This window comes from Danio aesculapii, chromosome 20, assembly GCF_903798145.1.
Source record: "Danio aesculapii chromosome 20, fDanAes4.1, whole genome shotgun sequence".
NCBI classification, from domain to species: Eukaryota; Metazoa; Chordata; class Actinopteri; order Cypriniformes; family Danionidae; genus Danio; species Danio aesculapii.
This window is the reverse complement of record NC_079454.1, coordinates 2,707,998-2,717,997: the sequence shown is the minus strand read 5'-3', so window position 1 is coordinate 2,717,997 and position 10,000 is coordinate 2,707,998. Positions and strand designations below refer to the sequence as shown.

The following is a 10,000-nucleotide window of genomic DNA, read 5'->3' as shown; positions in this document are numbered from 1 at the left end:
CGCTGGAAGAACTCCATCAATGCCTGAACACACACAGACACACACACACACACTGCTGAACACACACACGAGTGAATTGGTTGCAGTGGGCGAGTATGAATTCGTAACGTACCTTCAGTGTGTCTCGGTTGTGTTCGGGCAACAGCAGCACCAGCAGATTTAGAGCCTGCAGCTGCTGCTTCTGAGAGGGCAACTCTGATTAAAACAACACACACACACACACACACGCACACACACACACACACACACGTCACAACAATCAATTACATACAAACATTTACACTATGTGGTTTCTGAATGCTTGATTCTGATTGGCTGATGAGGAGCTGCTAAAAAGGGGAGGGGTTATGGGGAGGAGCTGCTGATAAAGGGGAGGAGCTTCAGATAAAGGGGGAGCTACTTTTTAAAGGGGTTGAGCTGCTAATGTAGGGGAGGAGCTGCTGATAAAAAGGGAGGGGCTACTGAGGAAGGGAGGAGCTGATGATGAAGTGGGAGCTAATAAAGGGGAGGGTCTTCAAATAAAGGGGAGGAACTGCTAAAAGGGGAGGGGCTAACGGGAAAAGCTGATGATATAGGGGATGAGTTTCGAATGAAGGGGGAGCTTCTTTTAGGGGAATGAGCTGCTGATGAAGGGGAGGAGCATCGAATGAAGGGGGAGTTACTTTTTAGGGGGAGGAGCTGATGATGGAGGGGGAGCTAATAAAGGGGACTTCAGATAAAAGGGAGGAGTTGATAATGAAGGGGAGGAGCTGCTGATAAAGGTCAGGAGCTTCGAATGAAGGGGATCTACTTTTTAAGGGGATGAGTTGCTGATGAAAGGGAGGGGCTACTGATGAAGGGAGGAGCTGATGATGAAGGTGAGGAGCTAATGATTGAGGAGGGAGCTAATAAAGGGCAGGGACTTCAGATGAGAGGGAGGAGTTGATAATGAAGGGGAAGAGTTGATAATGAAGGGGAAGAGCCGCTAAAAAAAGGGAGGGGCTATGGGTAGCAGCTACTGATTAACAGAAGGGGCTATGGGGAGGAGCTGCTGATGAAGGGGAGTAGCTGATGGTAAAGGGGAGGAGCTTTGGATGAAGGGGGAGTTACTTTTTAAGTGGAGGAGCTGATGATGAAGGGGGAACTAATAAAGGGACTTTAAATAAAAGGGAGGAGTTTATAATGAGGGGGAGGAGCTGCTGATGAAAGGGAGGGGCTACTGATGAAGGGAGGAGCTGATGATGAAGTTGAGGAGCTAATGATGAAGGAGGTAGCTAATAAAGGGCAGGGACTTCAGATGAAAAAGAGGAGTTGATAATGAAGGGGAAGAGCTGCCAAAAAGGGGAGGGGCTATGGGGAGGAGCTGCTGATAAAGGGGAGTAGCTGATGGTGAAGGGGAGGAGCTGCTGATGAAGGGGAGGGTCTATGGGCAGGAGCTGCTGATAAAAGGGAGGGGCTTTGGATGAAGGGGGAGCTACTTTTTAAGAGGATGAACTGCTGATGAAGGGGAGGAGCTTCAGATGAAGGGGAGCAACTTTTTAAGGGCATGAGTCGCTGATGAAGGGGAGGAGCTGCTAAAGAATGGGAGGGTCTACTGATGATGGAAGGGGCTATGGGGTGGAGCTGGTGATAAAGTGGAGGAGCTACTTCAGGGAGGCAGAGGAAGGGGAGCCGTTACTGACAAAGGGGAGGAGTTACTGATGAAGGGGAGTTTCTTAATAAAAACTTTAGTGTTCCATTTGGGACGACACTAAACTCTACACTACACAGTTGAGTGAAGATGTGCACAAGTGCATAGTGTGTCATTTGGAAAGCAACTCAAGACTTTGACAACAACAACAAAAATCCATGATATTATAGAAATGCCCTGACCCATGGGAACCCTGCACAATGGTGTTTTCTCTGTTGCAGTGCAGTGTTGTGTGTGTGTGTGTGTGTGTGTGTGTGTGTGTGTGTACTCACTCAGCACAGAGATGAAGGCATTGAAGTACTGTACGGTCAGCAGTGGGTACGGCAGCTCTCTGATGAACAGCTTCAGAAGACTGGCGGTGTCGTGCTGCTTCAAACTCTCCCAGGGAAACAGGCCTTCATAGAACTTATGCTCCAGCTCATGGCAGACGGCCTGACAAACACACACACACACACACACACACACACACACACACACACACACACACACACACACACACACACACACACACACACACACACCTTACAGAGACGTCCAGATGTAGCGCTGCACACCACATTCTCTACATTAACATCACATGCACATATCATTGGAGATTTCCATTAAGGGATAGTTCACTCAAACTCCCTATTTACTCTCCCTCAAGTGGTTAGAAACTTTTAGGAGTTTCTTTCTTCTGATAAACAAAAAAAGGAGATATTTTGAAGAATGCTGGGACTTCAGTTGTAGGAAAAACAAATACTATACATGGTTTCCGCTACATTCATTCTTCCATGGCGGGGCGCCATACCAAAAGCAGCGTTCAGCAGCGTTTATTTGAGAGCGCACAAGAAAATCTGCACTTGAGCAGCGTATATTTGAGGGCGCGCAAGAAATTTTGTGCACGAACAGAATTAAATCGGCGCTCGAGCACAGAGATTCACATGCTTGTATTACATGAATGCGATCTCGACTTGTAATTCTGGGCTCACGACATTTGTCGATGAAATAACGCCACAGGTAGTTGGTAGATCTGAGTAAAAGGCTCACCAGAGTCTGCAGCCACAGCTGGAAAAAATCCTAGAGGAAACACTGCTATGGAAGTCAATGGTTACCGGATTTTAACATTCTTTAAAATATCTTCTTTTGCGTTCAACACAAGAAAGAAAGTCATCAAGGTCTGGAAGTAAAGGGTCTGGAAATGAAGACAGAATTTTCATTTCTGGGTGAACTATCCCTTTAATACATCTTCAATGCATTATTTCACATTAAAATAACAATAGAAGGAAACAAGATGTGCATTTAATCTTTAAAAATGTGTGTGTGACTGTCTAATCCAACCCAGGCTCATTCTGAACACGTAGTCCCGAGGACGTTTCTGTAGACCGTGAAATACGTCCCGGGAGTCACGTATTTTTGCAGTTTTTGGTTTTCGCAAATCCGCGAGAGGCCGCTGTGTGCGCCTTTTTGGCTTCTCGGACATCTCCCGCGAGTGCCGTTCGCGCCCGCGCTGTTCTCGCGTGAACCCACCAGAGGCCGCTGTCGAACGAACGTCTGTCTGTCCAACTGGCTGAATGATTGACTGGGCGACCAGTCAATCGGCCGGCCAACCCACCCTCCTCCTTCCCTGAACCCAATTGATTTTACCGATCAACCCGCCCGCCCTAAACCCAACCAACAATTTACAAAAGCCGTCCGGAAAAAGAAAAGCCCTCGTCTGATTTTTTTTTAATCACGTTTTCGGATTTTACCACATTCTCACCCTGTTATGAACCTCTTCGCTTTATTTCTTGGATTCTGTTTTAGTCTTACCTGGTTTCTGGAACCGCTCTTCCCCGGACTCGAACCCGCTCGTCGTGGTCAGCTCCTCTCTGCGTCTCGAGTCCGCCGACGCACAGGACGAGCTACCCGGACAAACTGGTTGCGGCGGGAAAGCCCTCCACACAAAGGTAAGCGGTCAGCCGGCGAGCGCTAAAAGGAACGGCGTCATACCGCCCCGCAGCGTTCGCTTAAAAAACGAAAAGCAGCCATACGAATCTCCGGCTACATAATTCGCGGTCTCCAGAAACGTCCTCGGGACTACGTTTTCAGAATGAGCCTGGGTTGGTCTAATCAGAACATGTGATTAAAAAACTACTGAAAAATGACTTAATCTTAAGACGCGGATAATCGTTTTCTGTTTGTTTGCAATCAATGATTGTGGTTTTTGAAGGGTAAAACACATATTTTTGTCAAAAGAGTAACTCTAGATGGAGTTGGTTAATATCTCTAACACAGTTCACTCATATTTCATGAAAAAAAAGTCCATTTTAGCAGAGTAAGTTTGAAGCTTCTCTGAACAGAGCAAAAAAAATTATTCTTTATATTTTATTTCTCTTTATTATTCATCTATTTATATATTATGACTTCTTTTTTATGCTGCATTTTGTCATTTATTGTTACTGTTGTTATTTTCTTTAGTTATTTTGAATGGATGTGATGCTAAATGTGTTGTGTACTGCATGTGGAATGTAAAATAAAAACAGTAAAAAAACAAGGAGCTAATTTCTTATAGCTCTGAGTAAAGCAGTATAACAGTTAATTAAAAAAAAAACACAAACCAGAATCAAATATCACATGAGAGTGTGAAATATTAACACTACGAAGAGTAAAAGTAACTCTTGCAGAATCCCTCTATCAAAAGAGTAACGAATTTTATCTGTTGATAGAGTCATTTTTCGAGAGTTAATTTTATTCATTCATTAATTTCTTTCGGCTTAATCCCTTATTTATTAGGGGTCGTCGCGGTGGAATGAACCGCCAACTATTCCAGCATATGTTTTATGCAGCAGATGCCCTTCCAGCTGCAGCCCAGTACTGGAAAACATCCATACACACTCATTCACACACACATAGTCATACACTACAGCCAATTTAGCTTATTCAATTCACCTATAACGGATGTGTTTGGATTGTGGGGGAAACCGAAGCTGCACACAGAAATGCCAACTGATCCAGCCGGTCCTCAAAACAGCGACCTGTGAGGTGACACTAACCACTGAGCCACTGTGTACGTAGAGTAATATTTCGAGAATTAATTTTACTCGTTCATTCATTCATTTTTAGCTTAGTCCCTCTTTATTACTCTGGGGTCACCACAGCGGAATGAACCGCCAACTATTCCAGCATATGTTTTACACAGCGGCTGCAACCCAGTACTTTGGGAAACACATTCAGATTCACACACACACACACACACACACACACACACACACACACACACACACACACACACACACACACACACACACACACACACACACACACGCACACACACACACACACACGCACACACGCACGCACGCACGCACGCACACGCACACACACACAAACACAAACACTATGGCCAATTTAGCTTATTTATTAATCTATCCTGCATGTGTGTGGACTGTGGGGAAACTGAACTGCTGAGCGCCTGTGTCCGTAGAGTAATATTTCAAGAATTTTACTCATTGTAGTGTTAAAACTTTACAAAATACACAAACATACACAACACACAGAAACACTGGACTAAGAGAGGACTCCCCTTTACATCAAAAGACTAACTATTACTCTTTTATATAAAAGTTGTGTAAACTTTTCTTCAATCGGAGCACATTTTACTGTGTACAGCAGTTTCTCCGCTTGCAGAAACTTGTGCTTTTATTTTTGGTCAGTGAGTGAAAAGCTTTATTCTCATACCTTGACTCGAGTAGCTGCTCCAGGAATCCTCAGCACACCTTCTGTGTCCAAACCCTGCTCCTCTATGTGAGAGATCAGCTGGAAAACACAAGCTCAGTATCACCCAGTGCGCTTACCTCCATCATTTATAGGCTTCTTCAAATTAGCCAATCACATACTCTCATACAGGTAAAGTTATCTACCCTCCTGTGATTTTTTTTCTTCTTCACCAAATATTTACCAAACGCTGTTCAACAGAGAAAATTTTTCACAGTATTTCCTATTATATTTTTTCTTCTGGAGAAAGTCTTACTTATGGAAGCTCGTTCCTGCCACTGAATAAAAAAAATAATAATTAATTGAAAAAAAAATTAACGTAAAAAAAATAAACGTAAAAAAAAAAAGTAGGTCAGAATTCTGAGTTATGAAGTCGCAATTCTGAGTTATGAAGTCGCAATTCTGAGTTATGAAGTCGCAATTCTGAGTTATAAAGTCAGAATTCTGAGTTATAAAGTCGCAATTCTGAGTTATAAAGTCAGAATTCTGAGTTATAAAGTCGCAATTCTGAGTTATAAAGTCAGAATTCTGAGTTATAAAGTCACAATTCTGAGTTATAAAGTCAGAATTCTGAGTTATAAAGTCGCAATTCTGAGTTATAAAGTCAGAATTCTGAGTTATAAAGTCGCAATTCTGAGTTATAAAGTCAGAATTCTGAGTTATAAAGTCGCAATTCTGAGTTATAAAGTCGCAATTCTGAGTTATAAAGTCACAATTCTGAGTTATAAAGTCGCAATTCTGAGTTGTAAAGTCGCAATTCTGAGTTATAAAGTCGCAATTCTGAGTTATAAAGTCGCAATTCTGAGTTATAAAGTCGCAATTCTGAGTTATAAAGTCGCAATTCTGAGTTATAAAGTCGCAATTTTGAGTTATGAAGTCGCAATTCTGAGTTATAAAGTCGCAATTCTGAGTTATGAAGTCAGAATTCTGAGTTATAAAGTCAGAATTCTGAGTTATAAAGTCAGAATTGCGAGTTATTAAGTCAGAATCGTGAGTTATTAAGTCAGAATTGCGAGTTATTAAGTCAGAATTCTGAGTTTTAAAGTCGCAATTCTAAGTTATGAAGTCAGAATTGCAAGTTATTAAGTCAGAATTGCGAGTTATTAATTCAGAATTGCAAGTTATTAAGTCAGAATTGCGAGTTATTAAGTCAGAATTCTGAGTTATTAAGTCAGAATTGCGAGTTATTAAGTCAGAATTTTGAGTTATAAAGTCAGAATTGCGAGTTATTAAGTCAGAATTCTGACTTAACTCGCAATTCTGACTTAATAGCTCGCAATTCTGACTTAATAACTCAGAATTCTGACTTAATAACTCAGAATTCTGACTTAATAACTCGCAATTCTGACTTAATAACTTGCAATTCTGAATTAATAACTCGCAATTCTGACTTAATAACTTGCAATTCTGACTTTATAACTTACAATTCTGACTTAATAGCTCGCAATTCTGACTTAATAACTCAGAATTCTGACTTAATAACTCGCAATTCTGACTTAACTCGCAATTCTGACTTAATAACTCGCAATTCTGAATTAATAACTCGCAATTCTGACTTAATAACTTGCAATTCTGACTTTATAACTTACAATTCTGACTTAACTCGCAATTCTGACTTAATAACTCGCAATTCTGACTTAATAACTCGCAATTCTGACTTTATAACTTACAATTCTGACTTAATAACTCGCAATTCTGACTTAATAACTCGCAATTCTGACTTAACTCGCAATTCTGACTTAATAACTCGCAATTCTGACTTAATAACTCGCAATTCTGACTTAATAACTTGCAATTCTGACTTTATAACTTACAATTCTGACTTAATAACTCGCAATTCTGACTTAATTCGCAATTCTGAATTAATAACTCGCAATTCTGACTTCATAACTCAGAATTCTGACTTAAAATTTTTACGTTTTTATTTTATTTTATTTTTTTATTATTATATATATTTTTCCAGTTATTTATTTTTTTTTTTTTCAGTGGCAGGAATGGGCTTCCATACTAACTTGTTTTATTTTGGCTATAATAAAAGCAGTTTTTAATTTTTTACCCTTTTTTAAACCAGATAATTTTTTTTAAACACCCCCCTCAAATCCAATCCTGCCTCCACTCATCAGTGCTAAATTTACCCTCACGCTCCTTCATACCATCACAACTCACGAGACGATTTAATCCCGCCTCGTCATACGAGATCTCGTCACGCCTCTACTGAAAATGGTTGTAATGAAAAATTTGATCTTTTTAACAGTAATTGTGCAGTAGTGTGTGTGTTAACTAGAGTGTGTTGTGTGCAGTAGTAGTGTTTGCATGTGCGCACAGTAGTGTGTGTCATGTGCAGTAGTGTGTGTATGCAATAGTTTGTGCCATGTGCAGTAGTGTGTGTGTGTGTGTGTGTGTGTGTCTCCTACATGCTGCAGTATCAGAGGCACTTTGGTTCCTGGGATCCTGCGCTGGTCTTGATCCAGCAGAACAGTGAGAGGAACTCCAAACAAACCCGACTCTGTGGACGACAAGACAAAACAGTTTCAGCCAGTGTCGTCGCAAATTCACCTCAGAACACAAACACACACAGCACACTAACACTACCAGAATCCGACAGCCACTACAATGGCCAGAGCGGTCATATAGGAGGGTCTTTGGACTTTGGATGAAGTCACATCATATCTTCACTCAAAGATTCTATTCAGAATTTACAATTAAAGGTGCCATTTACTGCACTAATTCAATAACTTAAACTGTTCTCTGATATCTACATAGTAGGTGTGTGGCTTCAGTAAGGTAATACATTACACAGAAACTGTTTTATATGCTGACTGTCATGGTGGCTCAGTGGTTAGCACAATCGCCTCACAACAAGAAGCTTGCTGGTTCGAGTCTTGGTCAATTGGCCTTTGCATGTTGACATGTGACCTCTGCGTTGCATGTTCTCTCTGTGTTCACGTGGGTTTCCTCCGGGTGCTCCGGTTTCCCCCACCAGCCCAAACACATGTGGTATGGGTGAACTGGGTAGGCTAAATTGGCCGTAGTGTATGAGTGTGAATGAGAGTGCATGGGTGTTTCCCAGTGATGGGTTGCAGTTGGAAGGGCATCCTCTGCGTAAAACATATGCTGGATAAGTTGTCGGTTCATTCCACTGTGGCTACCCCAGAGTAATAAAGGGACTAAGCCGAAAAATTGAATGAATGAATGTTTTATATGCTTTATATTCATTAATAAAATTACGCTAGAATAAGAAGGTCTTTATTGACCATATTTGGAAGGGTCATGAATATTAATGAGCTCTACTCTGAAGCACAGGTCTCAGTACCTGCTCGTTTTCTTGCTCTCTCACAAACACACACACATACAGCATTACATACTCTGTAATACACATGTGCAAAATAATCACTTAATTTGTTCAAAACTATTGTAACAAAGCCTTGTTAGATCTTTTGAACTTAAAGTTTATTTTACTTCGATATAATGAGTAATATCTAACAGGGTTCAACGCTAATGATTTTTTCTACTGGCCTGATCCGGCCAGTGATTCCGATTTTTACCTGCCGAGACGAGAGCTTCAAATTAGCTTCATGCTAAATGCAATGCAGTCCCTGTTAAACAAACAAATAAACAAAATAAAACAGACTGACCGACCTCTGACTTTGACCTTGAGTGCTTTATGAGCCTTGACCTCAACGCCACACGTGTCGAACAGAGCGCTCATCTCTATCAGGACCAGCCTGCGCACCTTCTTCATGTCCTCCGCCGACAGATCGCCCACTTTAGTCTGTCCCGTCTTATCCTGAGACACTTTAAAATCCTGAGAAAGCAGAAACACAGTGAGCAAACAACCCCAGAGAGCTGCAGGACAACACTGAGGTCAGTAGAGTGATGCTAAGGCCAGGGTTCACAGTCTAAACCAAACGTCAAATGCCTAGTAGCTATGATTCCATCCATTTACTTTTATGTGCATTTTGGATTATCGCATAACAAATGCTTGACGGAAATGCCAAGTTTTGAAAATGTGCATAAAAAACATAAGTGCTTATAAAATCACCTAAGATTATATTTAAATGTACACAATGGGACTACATAGTAACACCTTAGCAAACATATAGCAACATGGAAAAAACACTCTTCATGAACAAATGTAACACTCTAGTAAATCACATAGTAACTCCTTAGCAATCAGTAAAACTCCTTCTAACTTTAAGGCTTAACAGTACTGCTAGTGCTATTACAAGCACTGTAATATGACAGCAATAGAGATTTTTGCCTCAGCAATCATCAGTAAAATGGAGAAGAAAGACTGGATTAAAGAGAAGAAAGCAGTGCAGGATGCAGTTTCACCTACTGACCAGCAGAGGCCACTTTCACACAGTCAGAGCCCTCACAGTCTGATCTGAGGGTTCAGTGTTCCTGCTTCTGCTTTAAAGGTGCTGTACAGTATGTCAGTTTTTGACTCTTCTAAAGCATGAAAACACCATAATATGTTTGCAGGTATTTCAGAAACATGCGAAGTGAACATGTTTATCTGAAGGACAATGCTGAAGTCAGATATTCTGCTTTGAGAATGTGATGTGAAATGGCATTCAGACTCACATTATCAGC

General features: G+C 41.1%; 1 protein-coding gene across 3 annotated transcripts in view; it reads right to left on the bottom strand.

Moving 5' to 3' along the window:
- The window catches only part of arhgap18 (Rho GTPase activating protein 18), a 57,222-nt gene that overhangs the window by 9,616 nt on the left and 37,606 nt on the right, over nt 1–10,000 (bottom strand). For all 3 annotated transcript variants that reach the window (XM_056481024.1, XM_056481025.1, XM_056481026.1), the window contains 6 exons: nt 9,044–9,209; nt 7,819–7,910; nt 5,369–5,446; nt 1,942–2,101; nt 113–195; nt 1–23 (listed from right to left, as the gene is read on the bottom strand). The exon at nt 1–23 is cut by the window's left edge and continues 184 nt beyond it. In XM_056481024.1, coding sequence (XP_056336999.1) covers nt 1–23; nt 113–195; nt 1,942–2,101; nt 5,369–5,446; nt 7,819–7,910; nt 9,044–9,209 — 602 coding nt within the window. The remainder of the gene's footprint in view (nt 24–112; nt 196–1,941; nt 2,102–5,368; nt 5,447–7,818; nt 7,911–9,043; nt 9,210–10,000) is intronic.